Genomic DNA, 16,218 nt, shown 5'->3' with positions numbered 1-16,218 from the left:
TTTCACACACACACACACACACATATATATATATATATATATATATATATTAGATCGATTATTTTGTTGAATTTTACGTTTATTAAGTTTAAAATAAAGTCAATTTTATATATTTAAATATTGAAAATTTAATCACCAGTCTTAATTATTTAGTATATAAATTATAATATATATTAATATTCAAATGTGTATTTTTTTCATACATCTAAATATTAATACATATTTTGAGATTCGAGCGATTAAATTATTAATTCAAACATTTTAATGTTAATAAAAATAAAAAGATATAACTCTGATATTTAATGACTTGATACCCGACACCCCATGTCTAAAAAGAACACTTACGATGTGTTCAAGGGTCCAAGTGAAATTTTTTTATTGAACACATGAAAAAAATGCATATATTTGAAGTGTCTATTAGATAGTTAAGTACTTAAGTTTATCACAAGATAATATGAACACTTCATCAATGGTTAGTTAAAATAATTTGTATTTTAAATATCTAAAAAAAAATACTAACAAATTTAAGAATTATCAATGTATTAAACATAATTTAATTGAGTATTTGTTACTTAGCATAGGACATACTAATAAATAAAATATGACAATAAATGTAAAATTCCAAAAGAATATAAAATGTGCAAAATATTTTAGGATATATTTTTAAAAGTTACAAAGATGTTTGGCGGGTAACACAAAATTATTAAAGCATTTTGTTCCCGCCAATAAATTTGCTGCTATTTGTTAGGTGTAATGGAGAAGTTCAAAAAAAAAAAAAGTTTAATGAAAATTAAAATGAAACCGAGTTGACTCTCTACATGGTGATTAGTTTTTTTCCCTTTTTGTCCCCACCACCTTTTTATTACTTCAATTTTGTTTTTTGTGTCAGGTATTTATATTAAGGTCGATTAAATTAGATTTATTGCGTTATAATATATATGTATAGGGATTTGAATTTTGAGATTTTTGATTAAGGATGGATGAATTTCAATGGTTCCCACTGTAATCAGTATAGGTAAATATATACAATTGTCGATAACTGTGTTTTGACATGTATTATATGAATTTTTCTGGATAATAATTATTTTTTCTCAATATTAACTCATAAATGTATATTATAATTAAATCTTCTGAATTTTAACGGTATACAAATTATTTACATAATTATGCAACTTATTAGGTAGGTCTACGCTAGTATTAAGAAATATAAGTTAATTATTAGAGAATTAACATGTATTTGGTAGAATTTTTGATGATCAAATACATGTTATTCCTAATACGACGATATAGTTGTGTAAGTTATTTGAATGTCTCGTATACAATTATGAGTTATTATGATACATTTTAAAGTTGCGTATTATAATTTTTAATTATGTTTGAATTTGAATATCTTAAAGAATAATCACAACTACAATTTTTACATAACTCAAAAATGATACTCATTAGAAAGTATTACAATTTACCGTAAAAGGTATCAACGTATGTTTATATAGAAAAAAATACACAATTTAATGAGTAAAAGTTTCCTTCATGCATTCTACTGCGATATAAAGTAATGTTATGTTGCTTTATAGAAGTGCATTTCGCTAGGCCAAATGATGAACATATTTTTTAATTAAAATAAATATAAATATATAAAAAATGTTAATTTGAATTCTATAGAACCTGATAATAATGTAAGAGACACAATTTGATTCATGATAATTATCTGTAGTAACTTTATTTATTAATGATCAATAATAACGTTAATAAATCAAATATCACTTAAATAAAAAAAACAAGTACCAAAAAGTAACATTTAAATGGTGGTTGGAGCCGTTATACATAGCCGAAAGTTATAATATTTGTAACGAAAAATAACTATCGCCAAAACTATAATAGTCATAATGGAAAATAACTGTCACCGAGAAAACGAGGGAAGTCATTTCCCTCCCTATTCGGTGAAAATTATTTTCCTCATAAAACAATCAAATATTTAAATAATTTATTTTTCTGAAATAACTATCCCCCAATAGCATGATAATTATAACGAAAAATAACTAGTTAGTGAAAAATATTTTCCTCATAAAACAATCAAAACATTGAAATGACTAATTTTTTGAATTATTGACTCACTGAGTTATGCTTTGGGTAATGAAAATAATATCCAGAAAGCCCACACCATTAAACTTTGGCTACTGAAGAATCTTGATTTTGCCTTTTGGTATTTAGGGCTATAACCCCTTTTCCCCTTTCTCTTATCTATATATACATTTTCATTATCCCATTTGGCTTTTCAATGGCGGTGCTTGCGGTATTTTCTTGAAAAGGTAAGATTTTTATGTGTTTTATATGGTGTTTGTGTGTTTACGTTTGTTGAACTTCCATTTTTCTGTAAAGGGTAGTTTTGGATTTGTATAAAATGGTAAGATTTTGCTGATTTTTTGTTGGGTTTTTGCGATCTGAAGGAAGAATTTGTAAAAGGCTAAAATTTGAGTGGATTTTGTTGGGAAAGTGCGATTGTTGAGTGAGGGGAAGGAACCCCAGATTTTTATTTTGCTGGATTTTTTTGGTTTATGGTGTGAATTGGATTGGAATTTGAGTTGGGTTTGTGGAATGGAGGGTGGTGTGGTGAGATCAGAACGGAGAGGGAGGAAAAGGAGAAGAAAGGATGTTACAAATGTGGAGGTTGATCAGGATGGGAAGAAAAGGGCTGTTGGATTGAAGCCTAAATCATTGGTGGGTGGGTATGTGAGGAAGGAATTTGAGGGAAATGGGTTGTTTTTGGGGAAGATTATGTTTTATGATTCGGGGTTGTATAGGGTTGATTATGATGATGGTGATTGTGAAGATTTGGATACGGGTGAATTGAAAGAGGTTTTGGTTGAAGAGGATGAGTTGGTTGGTGAATGGTTGGATAGGAAGAAAAAGTTGAATGAAATGGTGGCAGGTAGGGAGGTAAAGGATGTTGCTGTTCAGGTTGAGATTGAGGCTGAGCCGATAAGTGCTGTAGTTGATAGGATTGTAGAAGTGCCAGTTTTGAGTGACTTGCGGAATGATTGTCCTGTTAAACTTGAGAAGATGCAAGTAGATACTGATGCCGATTCACTGAGCGATTTTTCTGAAGATGACGAGGAGCAGGATTTAAGTTCAGAGGTGGAAAAACCTTTTGTTCCTGCACCTGAACTGCCTCCATCTTCTGGCAATATTGGTATTCCAGAGGAGCATGTACCACACCTTTTGTCCATTTATAGCTTTTTACGGACATTTAGTACCACATTGTTTCTGAGTCCCTTTGGACTTGATGACTTTGTGGGTGCACTCAGCTGTTCTGTTCCAAACTCATTGCTGGACTCTGTTCATGTTGCTCTAATGCGTGTTTTGAGGCGTCACCTTGAGAAGCTGTCATCTGATGGTTCTGAGTTTGCATCAAAATGCCTAAGGTGAGTATATTTGCCTATTTCATTTAGGATATTTTTCGAAAATCTGTTGGACCTAGTTCTAGTCAGTTTTACTTTAATGTTGTTTTGGTTTTGAATCCCTTGGGAGGTGCTTCCTGTCATGCTGTCCTTCCAAAAAATACATCACTGAACTTGAAGAATGCCTTGATTATGACGCAGTAAAATAGACTAAAAGCTAGATAACTTGTCAGAAGAAGAATACAAATGATGGTTTATGACATGAAGTTCCATTACAGTATGTCCTCATGCAGTTTGACTTTACCTGTATTAAGGCATTAAATGACATACTTTCCTGACAGTTTAGTTGTCTTAATTAATCGTGGTATGACATTGTTTGTATGTTTGGGATGTGCTTGATTTTTTTTTTTTTGAGATTGGTAACTGTTTCTAGTTCTGTAAATCAGATGGGTTGTAGTTTGTACTGAAAACCATATTTACATAATGAACTCTAAAGGCACTGTCCTATCCTTATAGTGAGTCTTAAAACATCAATAATAGAGACTGTCATTAGAGTAAATCTGATTAAACCAAAAACACAAAGTTAGAATACAATTCAGTTTTACTTGATGCATATTACTCTCCCTATTCTCAAAAACTCTAAGATTTCTCTCTTTCCAAATAGTCCACCAAATCGTAGCAGGAATGATTTTCCAGTTGCTTCTGTTCTTTGCTTGTGATCCAACTTCTTCCCAACTGTACAAGGCCTCTGAAATTCTACCAGGCATGGCCCATGAGATGTTTTTGAGCCTTAGGAATGGACTCCACAATTGGCCAGTGGCCTTGCACTGGATGAACAAGTGATTGACTGTCTTTCAGGTTCCCCACAAAAAAAGCATCTAGAGCATAGTGGAATCCCCCTCTTCATCAAATTCTCCTCTGTCATCGCAGCTTCCTTAGCCAGTAACCACAGATGTGTTTCCAGGGCCATTTGGGTGCCTGCATGATTGGTGGTTCAACTTCCTATATGCTGCAATTACTTTAAAAGTCCCTTTACTGTTCCCCAACCACTGCAATTTGTCCTGCCCTTGTGCTTGAATATTTTTTCTGATGATTATGTATCATTTTTGCAAGCAGTAGCAGTTATTCACTTTTGTTGACTATTCTCTGTCACTGTTTTTTTCATGGAAGACATCTTGAAATGCGTAATTAATGTATTTATTTCAGCATAAGCAAGAGCCAGTGCAGTTGTGCTTTCAGGATTTCTTATTTAGGTTGCTATATAATTATACAATTTAGTAGTGTACATTTTAGGAGCTTAACTATTGCTGCCTGCTCGTAGGAACATTGATTGGAGCTTGCTTGATACAATGACTTGGGCTGCTTATCTAGTTCACTATTTAACGGGAATGGGATACACGGATGAACATGGTTGGAAAGGTTTTTATCCCCATACTTTGGAGAAGGAATACTACTCATTATCTGCTGGCAGGAAACTCATAGTTCTGCAGATCTTGTGCGACAGTGTCCTAGATTCTGAAGAGGTAAGAGAAGAAATTGACATGCGCGAGGAATCAGAGGTAGGAATTGATTCGGATGGTGGTACAGTTTTTGCCCCAGTTATTGGACCACGCAGAGTGCATCCACGGTACTCTAAAACTTCTGCTTGCAAGGACCAAGAAGCCATCAAGCTTAGTAAAGAAAACAGTGGAACAAATGTCTCTTCTAATACTATTTCTTTGGGTCCCAAAGTTAGTGGACAGGATTCCATTCGTGATGCTGATCAAGATGGTAATGGTGATGAGTGCCGTCTCTGCGGTATGGATGGAACATTACTTTGCTGTGATGGCTGTCCATCATCTTACCATGGTAGGTGCATTGGTGTTTGCAAGATGTATATACCAGAAGGAGCATGGTATTGCCCCGAGTGCACAGTCAATGAGCTTGAGCCCAAAATTACAAGGGGAACAACTCTGAAAGGATCAGAGGTGTTTGGTGTTGATTCCTATGGACAAGTCTTTATGGGTACTTGCAATCATCTACTTGTGTACGTCTCTTAACTTCTATATTTATTGACTCTGTTAAGTTGCAGTATTTTATTATGGGATATTCTTTGTGGAGATATATAAATCCCTTAATCTTAAGTAGTTCATACTGAAATCTACCTCTGGTTCTCTTTTTTAATGTAATTTTTAATCGTCTTTTATAGGTTGAAGGCTTTGGCTGGGTCAGACTGTAATGTCAGATACTACTATGACAAAGACATACCCAAGGTCCTACATGCGCTCAATGCCAATGTGCAGCATTATTCCTTATATTTGGAAATATGCAAAGGAATTATTCAGTACTGGAAACTTCCAGTCAATATCATATTCCCCAACGGTGACCTTTCTGAAATTAGGAGGCAAGGAGAAGGCACCACAGGTGGTTGCCTTGCGTCATCACAAAGTCCTGGGGTGGAGAATACTGCAAGTTGTGTCACTGGATATGGTCCAGGAAATGTTCTTCTAGGCAACTTCCCGATGGAACCTATGCAGAATGAGAATCTCGGTGCAGTTTCCCGACCTGATGGTCTCTGTCTGGCAAATATTGATTCTATAGCAAGACAGAGTAACACACCTATGGATTCGTTTCCATCTGAGCAAATTCAAGTGAAATCCATTGCATGTACTGGATCAGCTGGCCAGCAACTTATTCCTTCTGAGTGGACTGAACAAGATGGCCCAAATTTGGTAAAGACTGCTATACATGCTTCAAGCCACAGTAACTACTTGGAACAAATTAATGGTACTTATGCTGGTGTCATGATGTCCCAAGGAAGAGGTTGCTTATACATGGGTTCATCTTTCAAACCTCAAGGATATATAAATAGTTACCTGCATGGAGAATTTGCGGCATCTGCTGCTGCTAGTCTAGCTATCCTTTCTTCCGAAGAAAATCAGGGATCTGAGACTCGTGTTTCAGACAATAGGCGTAAACAAATATCTGCGAGTTTTCTGCTTCAAGCTAAAGCTTTCTCATCAGTAGCAGTGCGTTTTTTTTGGCCGAATACAGAAAAGAAGCTTGTGGAAGTACCAAGGGAAAGATGCAGTTGGTGTCTTAGTTGTAAGGCTATTGTGGCTAGTAAGAGAGGGTGCTTGTTGAATGCTGCAGCATCAAATGCCATTAAGGGGGCTGTGAAGATACTTAGTGGTCTACGTCCTGCAAAGGGTGGTGAGGGAAGTCTTCCTGGTATTGCCACATATATTATATTGATGGAGGAGAGCTTAACTGGTCTGATAGGTGGCCCTTTTCAGAGTGCAGCTTTTAGAAAGCAATGGCGTAAACAGGCAGAACAAGCTTCTGGTTGCAGTCTGATAAAGTCTCTTTTGCTCGAAGTAAGTCTTTTGCAGAATTTTGTATATGTTAATGTTAGCTAGCGTAATGTCCACTTTCTTTCCCATTGTTTCTCTTAAAATGTTTGTTGCCACTTCTCAATTCACCATACTAGTTGATTAGAATTGTATTTTGTTTATTGTTTTTGAGCATTGAATAGTACTTTATGCTAGTAGTATTAGGGGCTACTTGGTAGCGTAATTCATTTAACTGAGGATGCACTTATAATTGAATCTGAAAATGACCGACAATTGATGGAACATAACTATGTTTAAATAAGTTGAGGAGCTCATGTTGAAAAGCCTACACACTTATATTTTGTGTCAATCATATTTTTTTCGACTGTATGGATATTTCTTTCGAAATGTATACTTTTTGGTAGGTAATACGAATATTTTATTGATGTTGCCAGCAAAATGTTGGAGTAAGTTTGTTCATAAAGAGAACATTGTAGAGAATATAAAGAGCTAAGAAAAGTATGTCTTGCAACCGACTCTATAACATTGGTAGCAAAAATGTACATCCGTGTTCTTCATCATATGAAATATATATTTATGTTTAAGGTTCACAATATTGACCCTTCTTTGAAGACTCTAGAATATCTTTCCTTTCACATGACCCCAACATATAACAACAGGGATAGTGTTCTTTTGTGGGAAGATTTTTTCATGTCTGTCTTTTGCCAAGTGAGGAGGAAATCCAGGGAGCTCAAAGCTCATTTGATGCCCTGGGAATTAAAGAAAAAAAAAGGCAAATTACACATGTAACATTACATTTTAGGAATAGATTGTTGATATCCTCCACATCCACTTTAGGAAGGGAGCATCTAGTGTTTAGTGAAATGCCTCTATCTGGAGATAGTAACATCACATTTTAGGAAAAGATGGTGGAGCCTGTCAAAAAGGAGTGGCAGCTCCCAAAAGAGAAATCACCTTTGGAATTAGGATTCGGAAAAAAGTAGTCAATAATCAATTTGGGTACACAGTGGTGGTGCCTCGTTCAGAAGAGACATCAAGCTAATGTATTCATTAAGTTCCCAATCTATGTTGAGCTGTATAAACTAGCTGAGATCATGTCGTATATTTGCCATGGAAGTATTAGGGAAACTTGAGAGAGAATTCTTCATAGGGGATTATCCCACTAGATGAGATATAAAAACACAAAAACTAGGCCTAGGAGGTTCTCCCTTATTCTCAAGGACTTTTCTTTTTAAAAATTTCTTTCTTATATAATTAATGGATCTTTCTTTTACTTTGAAATACACGATAATAGAGCTATCTTCATCCATATTCCATGCTTTTTCTCCTCATTCAGTACATATATTTCAGTAAAATTTCTTAATTTAAACTTATTAGGGAGCTCCTATGAGATGTTTCAAAATGTTGACAAAAAGATTAAAGAGGGTGGTCAATGTTCTGGGGGCTGACACACAAATGACCTTTATTAAAGGCAGTCAAATAATGGATACAATACTCATTGCAAATGAATGCCTAGAAAGCAGAATGAGACAAGAGGAGGCAGGGATTATATGCAAGCTGGACATTAGAGTAGGCTTTTGATCATGTCAGCTGGTCATACTTTCTTAGTTTGGTGAAAGGTATGGGTTTCGACAACAAATGAGTTTGGTGGAGTAAATGTTGTAGCTCTACGTTTTTATTTTTTTTGTAATAATAAATTCAACAACATACTAGTGTAGTCCCACAGAGTGAGGTTTAGGGAGGGTATAGTGTAGACAGACCTTTCCCCTACCTTAGAGGTAGAGAGGCTGTTTCTGATAGACCCCCAGCTTGGATCAAGGAAAAACAGTCCAGAAAAAGAAGTAACTGAAGTACAAGAAATAACAGATAACAACAAAAAAAACTTGGTTATGGAAGATCATGATGGTCTTAGTTTAATACTATATAAGGTTTGTCTTTACTGTTGATTAAGAGTTTTGGAGCTTGGGAATGGGCATATGGCTATTCTGGGCGGAAGTCTCTCACATTCAGCATGCAGGAAAAAAATACTCTCATGTTATGTGGAGCAGAGAAGTCACATTTGAGTTATCTATGATTGATTTTATTACTTCTTAAAGTTGTGAATGGTTTGAAGATTAACTAGAGAAAAAGACTCGTGTTTTTTGTTAATGAGGTGCTAGATTTACACAGACTTGGTAATGTGTTAGGTTGTCAGACCGATGATCTCCTTAGAAAATACCTTTTATTAGGGTCTACATTCAAGGAAAAACAGTTGGCGAAAGATTGAAGAAATGTGAAAAGAAACATGTTATGTGGAAAATACATTACTTATCCTTGGGAGGCAGAGGTATTCGTATCAACAGTGAGGTCTTTAATTTAAATACCAGTTACTGTGACGAAAAACCTCCATAGAACTAGGAAGAACTTTTTGTGGGATGGAAACAAAGAATGGAAGAATTTTTTCTTGGTAAAGGGGAACATGGTTTTGAAAGATAAAAGAAGTGGAGGTCTCTGCTTGACATAAATAATTGAGAAAATATGGTTTTTTTTGGATGACCATGGTGTCCGTGCCAGCTTTCGCGTACCTCGACTAATCCCACGGGATACCCATCACCTCCTACCAACAACAGGTACTAAGTAACTCTGTCCACCAAGGCTAGGACAAATGAGAAGAATCACTTAGTGTTTTTGTCTCCATTGGGAGTTGAACCTGATATCTCATGGCTCTCAACCACTTTTCATTGACCACTAGGCCACATCCTTGGGTGCAACACATAGTTGTAGCTCGCTAATGAAGTGGTCGTGGAGATATGGCGAAGAAGCAACAGAGCTAGTGGAGAATGTTGATCTCTGAAAAATATAGAGACAAAACCCAGGGATTCGCTAGCCCTTCTAATACTTGTAACACAGGTAGGCATAAGGAAACACATTTGCATCTTATAACAAGATTTTGAAACCAACATAAAGATCAAGGTCAGAAATGGCAGACCTACAATGTTTTGGCAAGACACTTGGATTGGAAACACAACTTTGATGATAAAATATTAGGACCTTTATTATAGATGTTGGAATGGAACAAAGTGAGGTATAAGCCTTATAAGAAATTGTTTTGATTAAGAGATTCCTTGAATGACTCTCTTGTTGAATGGTTTAGACAAGGTGGTCTTAAATGATGTGATACCTGACATCATTATTTGGATCAGGAAAAAGAATGACCAGTTCTATGTTGATTAATGCTATAAGGCAATTAATAGCCAGAGGTGCACCCCTACTAACTGGTCAGGGAAGCATCAAGATACCTTACACAGGTATGCTGTTTTATGTGTCTGATCACACATAATGCATATCTAACTAAAAGCAAATTAAAGAAAAAAGGAATGTCATTATGTACCAGATGTTTTATGTGCAATAATGAAGGGGAAAATGCCAACCGTCTCTTTTTGCATTGTCCTGTTGCAAGACTGTTCTAGACACTATTTTATAAGTACTATATTTGCTACATCAGAATGCAGCTGCTAGTTATTGAAGCATCATCAGGTTTGAGGGTCAATGGGGGAAAACAGTCTTTTTCTCATCACGGAGGTCCCTCAAATTCAAGAATTGGCAAATATACTCTAGGGTGTAGAGCGGAGGATATACCAACAACTTACCTTGGCATGCCACTGGGAAGCAAGCACAAGTCAGTGGAGATTTGGGTAGACATAGTGGAAAAAACAGAGATAAAAACTAGCTAGGTGGAAGGCTCAATATTTGTCACTTGGAGATAATAAACTCTGTTTTAGACTCTCTCCTCACATATGTGATGTCCCCATCCCTTCCAAAGTTGTAAAGAAGCTGGATAAGTTGAGGAGGAATTTTCTATGGTGAGACTGCAAAGAAGGGAAGGGGTACTGCTTGGTAAACTGGGAAATAATATTACTTCGCAAAAAAAGGGTGGATTGGGAATAAGAAATTTAAGGCTACAGAATAATACTCCCTCTGTCCCATTTTATGTGAGGTAGTTTGATTCGGCACGGAGTTTAAGAAAAAAGGGAAGACTTTTAAAACTTGTGGTCCAAAATGAATGATAGAAATTTTTGTGGCTATAAATCATTTCATTAAGGGTAAAATAGACATTTTATAGTTAAATTGTTACTTAATATAGAAATGTGTCATTCTTTTTGGGACTGACTAAAAAGGAAAGTAGTCACGTAAATTGGGACAGAGGGAGTAGCTTATTGATGAAGTGGTTTTGGAGATACAATGATGAGGAACTTGCCCTTTGGAAGGTGTTAATCAAGGCAAAATTTTGTGAGACCAGCTCGTAGTGTACTAAAACAATCACAGAACCCTTTGGAGCTGGAGTATGGAAATCTATCAGGGACCTTGTGGCATCTGCTGGAAGCACAAAACCTCAAGGTAGGTAATGGTAGTAAGATTCAGTTCTGGAAAGAAGGATGGGTTGATCAAGCTCCTCTTAGTGAGTATAAGAACCATTCTCTGATCTATTTACTATATGCAACAATCCTAAGGCAAGAGTGTGTGGGTGTTGCAATCCAGGGGCGGGACCTTTCCTTCTAGAGATTTCTGAATGATTGGGAAGTGGAGAGGGTGACAACATTACTTGGGAAACTAGATGGTTTCAATGGTATCACAACAGAGCCAGAGATATTTTTTGGAAGCATAGAAAGGAGGATTTCTCACAGTTAATAGTGCATTCAAAAGAGAAATGTATGATCTCTGGGAGGCCACTATACCAATGGAACTTCATTTGGAAAAGCTTAACACCTACGACAGTGAAGTGTTTTACGTGGATGGTGTTAATAGGGTTGGTCTTACTCATTAAGTGCTACATAGGAAAGGAATGCAATTGGTGTCTAGGTGCTTTCTTTGTAACAACTCAGGGAGACGAACAACCATCTGTTCCTCCATTGCAAATCCATTGCTTAGTTATGGGAATTTTTTCTTAGCCTCACGAACACTAGGTGGATCATGTCTGAACATACAACAAATTTACTAAGCCGTTGGATTAGGAGGGGAGGTTAAAAGACACAAGAGTTGGTGGAGGTTTACTGAAGAAACCAATTTATCTTATTTTGCCTCTTGTCTTTTGAGCCAAAGTAACTGTGGTAAAATAATGAAAAGTTTGCATGGCAAAGAGAAAGGGGGATGTGGAGTTATTGCCATCAGGGAGCAGCAGTGAACAGCTTTTAAGTAATGTGATGCAGGATATACATGATATCTGCACATGCAATTTTTGTCCCGTCGTTGGTTCATTTAGTGAGTATTCTTTCTGCTGCAAGTGGGCTAAGTGCTTATGATCTTTGCTTTGATCATGTTTGTGGTTATCAATCTTGGTCTGAAGTATGAAATCCAGAAACCAAGGGAAAATTCCATTTGCTTAAGTTGCAGCCTTGATTTCTTAGTTGCACATTATTTGAATTCCAACAGAATTTTGCAATTTATATGCTGCTATAGAATTTGGAAGGGCAAGCCATTTGTGGCTTTATTTGGGAACTTTGCATTTAACTTAGAATAATTCAAAAAATAGATACTTTGTTAAATGCCCTAACATTTGACATCTATTACTTCCTACATATGCTTTTATCTATAGAATGTCATGTTCTTTGTGCTGATGAATGTAGTGTATGGATTTATGTTTGTAGTTTGAGGAGAATATCCGCCTAGTTGCATTTTCTATGGATTGGACAAAACTTGTTGACAGTGGACCATCTGAGTCTTCTGTCACTCATTCAGCAGCTGGTGTTGCTGGATCAACTCAAAAGCGTAAACCAGGGAGACGTGGTAGGAAACCAATGGCTGCTATTGTTGAAGCCACTGCTGATGAGAGCCAGGATATACCAACTGACTTCACTTGGTGGAGAGGTGGCTTGATTTCTAAGTTTATATTCCAGAAAGGGACTCTACCCCGAAGGATGGTGAAGAAAGCTGCACTTCAAGGTGTCTTTGAGATACCCCCATTACCTTTTTTGTACTGCAAATCTTCAATTTTTCACATGTCGAAAAGAAGGAATATCCCATTACGTCTTACCATAATTTCAGTGGAATACAAATATAAATGCCATGAGATTTCATTAACAGCTTATTCTCTTGCAGGTGGTGTAAGAAAGATACCTGGTATTTATTATGCTGAAGGGTCTGAGACTGCCAAAAGAAATAGGCAGCTTGTTTGGCGGGCTGCAGTTGATATGTGTAAGACCACATCACAGCTTGCGCTTCAGGTGATTGAGATATATTGATAAAGATTTAAGCTCCTTTTTGTGACAAGCTTTTGTTGCGTCTGATCAAGTGTTTCTTCTGATGTTCAATCTTAGTGAAAAAGTTGTTCGTTTCCCTTACAGGTGAGGTATCTAGACATGCACGTGAGATGGAGTGACCTTGTTCGTCCCGAACAGAGCATCCAAGATGGGAAAGGTCCAGAAACAGAAGCTTCAGCTTTCAGAAATGCTTACATATGCGACAAAAGAGTTGTTGAAAATGAGATTAGGTATGGTGTTGCTTTTGGGAATCAGAAACATCTCCCATCGCGTGTGATGAAGAGTGTAGTAGAAGTAGAGCAAACACAGGATGGAAAGGAAAAATATTGGTTTTCTGAGTTGCGGATTCCTTTGTATCTTATAAAAGAGTATGAAGAAAAAATGGGAAAAGATCTTCCTTCAGCAAACAAACCTACAAGTGCATTTATGCAGAAAAAACCCTTAAGGGCTCCTTGGGCTCCTTGTAAAGATATCTTCTCTTATCTAGTACAGAAGAGAGATGGCAATGATAAGTATTGTTGTGCTTCATGTCAAACGGATGTGCTATTCAGGTATCCATTTAATGCATTTATCAAAATTTCTTTTCTTCTTTTTCTCATGTTCGCTTATTTATGCGATCTCACTTTCTCAGGAATGCGGTCAAGTGCAATACATGCCAAGGTACTATAATATATCATCTTTTTCTTGTATCAGTTACTATCATGTTGTTATGCAGTCTAGCTAGTTGGTCTGGAAGTTCATCCATATTATCTCTTTTTGCAGGTCTCTGTCATGAGCGCTGTACAGTTAGTTCAACAGTGGATGCTACAAACACTTGCAAACAGTGTAACCAAAATAGAGCCCTTTCTCAAGCTAAATGCATTGATGAATCTCCAAAAAGTCCTTTACTCCTGCAAGGAAAATACTTTCCAAAGCCAATATCAGCCAACGAAGGAGTAAATGTTAGTAATTTTAATCGTCCATCAGCCTCCATTGCCACTTTGAAGCATTCTTCTGCGATGAAGCATGGCAATTCCTCGAACTCCACAGCAAAAACAAAGCGCAACAGCCGCAACTTAGGTGTCATTTGGAAAAAGAAGAGTGAAGACACTGGCACTGATTTTAGATTCAGAAACATACTTCTGAAGGGCAATCCAGACGGGGAATCTCTCATACCTGCTTGCCACCTTTGTCACAATCCGTACAATCCTGATTTGATGTACATCCGTTGTGAAACCTGTTCAAGTAAGTTTGTTCCTGGGAGGAATTCTTTTTACTCTGTTAATCTTGAATATATGTTACATTTCTTTTTAGGTTTAGAGCAATAATTGATGCATTGCGAGTTTGCAGATTGGTTTCATGCTGATGCTGTTGGACTTGAAGAGTCTAAAGTTCACGACGTTATGGGGTTCAAATGTTCTAGATGCCGTAGGACTAGAATACCTATCTGTCCTTATTTGAATCCAGAAAGCAAGAAACAGTTGGAAGAAAAGAGAACGCGCACAAAGGCTTTAAAGATAGATAATTCAGATATGGAGTTTGGTTCTGGGATGATTTCAGAGCTACGTATGGATGACGAGATGTCTACTCAAGTGATGCCTTCAACGGAGGACAACTTATATCTAGAGGATGATTATTCTTTTCTTGTTTCTACCTCAGAAGAATTCAGTGAGCAATTCCCAGAAGCTGATTGTGAATGGAATGCTGCAACCATGTCTGTGCTGGGCCCTAAAAAATTACCTGTGAGAAGGCATGTAAAGAATGAGAATGATTTGGATTCTTCTGTTGCAAGCAATCCTTCCAATGCTGATTTTTTTGGAGGAAACATAATGATTTCTGCAGAAGAAATACCAGCTAATGTAGAACGGGGTGCTAAACTGCCAGTAAGAAGAAATGGAGGAATGGATAAGGATTCAGACACTCCTTTTGCCAACAACCCCACTAATGTTGAATTATCCACACCTGTTGAGGTTGAATGGGATACGTCCAGAAATGGTTTTGAGGAAGGCATGATGTTTGAATATGATGATTTCCAGTATGATGATATGGAGTTTGAACCTCAGACCTATTTCTCTTTCAATGAATTGCTTGCATCTGATGATTGTGGCCCTCCTGATGGATCTGCTAATTTAACAGACAACGTTGACACATCGTTGGGGTTTCCATCAGATGGACTTTCTGATATGTCTTACTTTCAGCATGAGCATGCACTTAGCATAGATTCTGCTGCTGTCACTGTCCCTTGTAAGATGTGTTCCCATTCTGAACCATGCCCTGATCTTTGTTGTCAAATGTGTGGCATATGGATCCACAGTCATTGTTCACCTTGGGTTGAAGAGTTGTTTGGGGAAACCGGTTGGAGGTGTGGCCACTGCAGGGACTGGAGATAGTCAATGCTTGTATCATTCTTTTGTAATCTTACTGATTGAAGCCAGAGGTGCATCAGCCTGGATAGTTGGATTCTTGATGCAGTTTCCGGTGCAGACTATTTGCTGATACAAGGTGCTATTGCTGCTTTTGTTGCAAATAGAGTAGGAAGTCGAAGTCACTCATGATGCCAGCAGATAATTATTCTGCTAAGCACAGCTGCAGCATGTCTACACATTCAAGGTTCAGTGATGATGAAGCTGCTGCAATTTCGCAACCTGGCAAATTTCCCCATCCGATCTAAAACCTTTCGTAATCTGCAAGTCTAGTATTTCCTTTCGAATTAGTATAGCTGGATCATAGGAAAGCAATCATGCGCAGTATACATGTAGAAATTGGTTTAGCAGGAGGTTGTGGTATTTGCTCCAACCTTGGCGGATAAGCAACTCTTTTTTGTTGGGCTTATCTGATATTCTTGACTGTATAAAGAGGCCATTAGATGTTACTTATTCAAAAAAAGAAAAAAAAAAGAAAAGGAGGACGACATTTGCTAGAAATTCTTTTTCATCATCTGCATTTTTAAACTTCACTGAATAGAGTTGACAGATTTAGGCTATACCTAGTGATTTTAAAGGGGGAACAATCATGATAATTAGGCAAAGGATGTATAATGACTGGATAAGTAGTACTGAGGTTAGGAAACCAAATGTGTTGATAGACTACTTGATTGGGACTAGGAACACTGTTGATATATTGTTGCTAAGGTTTTAGTAAATATTCGAGTTTAAGTTATGTACACTGACGTTAGCACTAGAAAATCCGTTGCCAAGGATCTTGGCATTTCAACAATACCCCGTTGCCAAGAAAACATGTTCTCTATATCACTGAAATTTCCCACCTATGGGT

General features: G+C 36.9%; 1 protein-coding gene across 2 annotated transcripts; it reads left to right on the top strand.

The window, feature by feature from the left end:
- The first annotated feature begins 2,111 nt into the window (after nt 1-2,111).
- LOC102589022 (uncharacterized) lies at nt 2,112-15,975 on the top strand. Of its 2 annotated transcripts, XM_006349011.2 has the most exons (10): nt 2,112-2,309; nt 2,448-3,422; nt 4,720-5,424; nt 5,587-6,754; nt 12,355-12,649; nt 12,806-12,930; nt 13,051-13,517; nt 13,598-13,626; nt 13,729-14,190; nt 14,296-15,975. In XM_006349011.2, exons 2-10 carry the CDS (start codon nt 2,596-2,598, stop codon nt 15,333-15,335), a joined length of 5,118 nt encoding a protein of 1,705 aa, XP_006349073.1. In that variant the 5' UTR covers nt 2,112-2,309; nt 2,448-2,595; the 3' UTR covers nt 15,336-15,975. The 2 variants fall into 2 exon arrangements, with proteins under 2 accessions (XP_006349073.1, XP_015164941.1); XM_015309455.1 differs by lacking the exons at nt 2,112-2,309; nt 2,448-3,422 and adding an exon at nt 3,532-3,675.
- The last annotated feature ends 243 nt before the right edge of the window (nt 15,976-16,218 follow it).

This window comes from Solanum tuberosum, unplaced genomic scaffold, assembly GCF_000226075.1.
Source record: "Solanum tuberosum cultivar DM 1-3 516 R44 unplaced genomic scaffold, SolTub_3.0 scf00101, whole genome shotgun sequence".
NCBI lineage: Eukaryota > Viridiplantae > Streptophyta > Magnoliopsida > Solanales > Solanaceae > Solanum > Solanum tuberosum.
Note: the sequence above shows the minus strand (reverse complement) of the source record. Positions and strands in the feature narration are given on the sequence as shown.

What these genes read in the sequence shown, in the direction of transcription:
- LOC102589022 (XM_006349011.2), top strand. Translation starts at nt 2,596, where the DNA reads ATGGAGGGTGGTGTGGTGAGATCAGAACGGAGAGGGAGGAAAAGGAGA. An exon ending in CAAGTGCAATACATGCCAAG is followed by an intron (nt 13,627 to 13,728) that starts GTACTATAATAT and finishes CTCTTTTTGCAG; the next exon opens with GTCTCTGTCATGAGCGCTGT. An exon ending in CCGTTGTGAAACCTGTTCAA is followed by an intron (nt 14,191 to 14,295) that starts GTAAGTTTGTTC and finishes GCGAGTTTGCAG; the next exon opens with ATTGGTTTCATGCTGATGCT.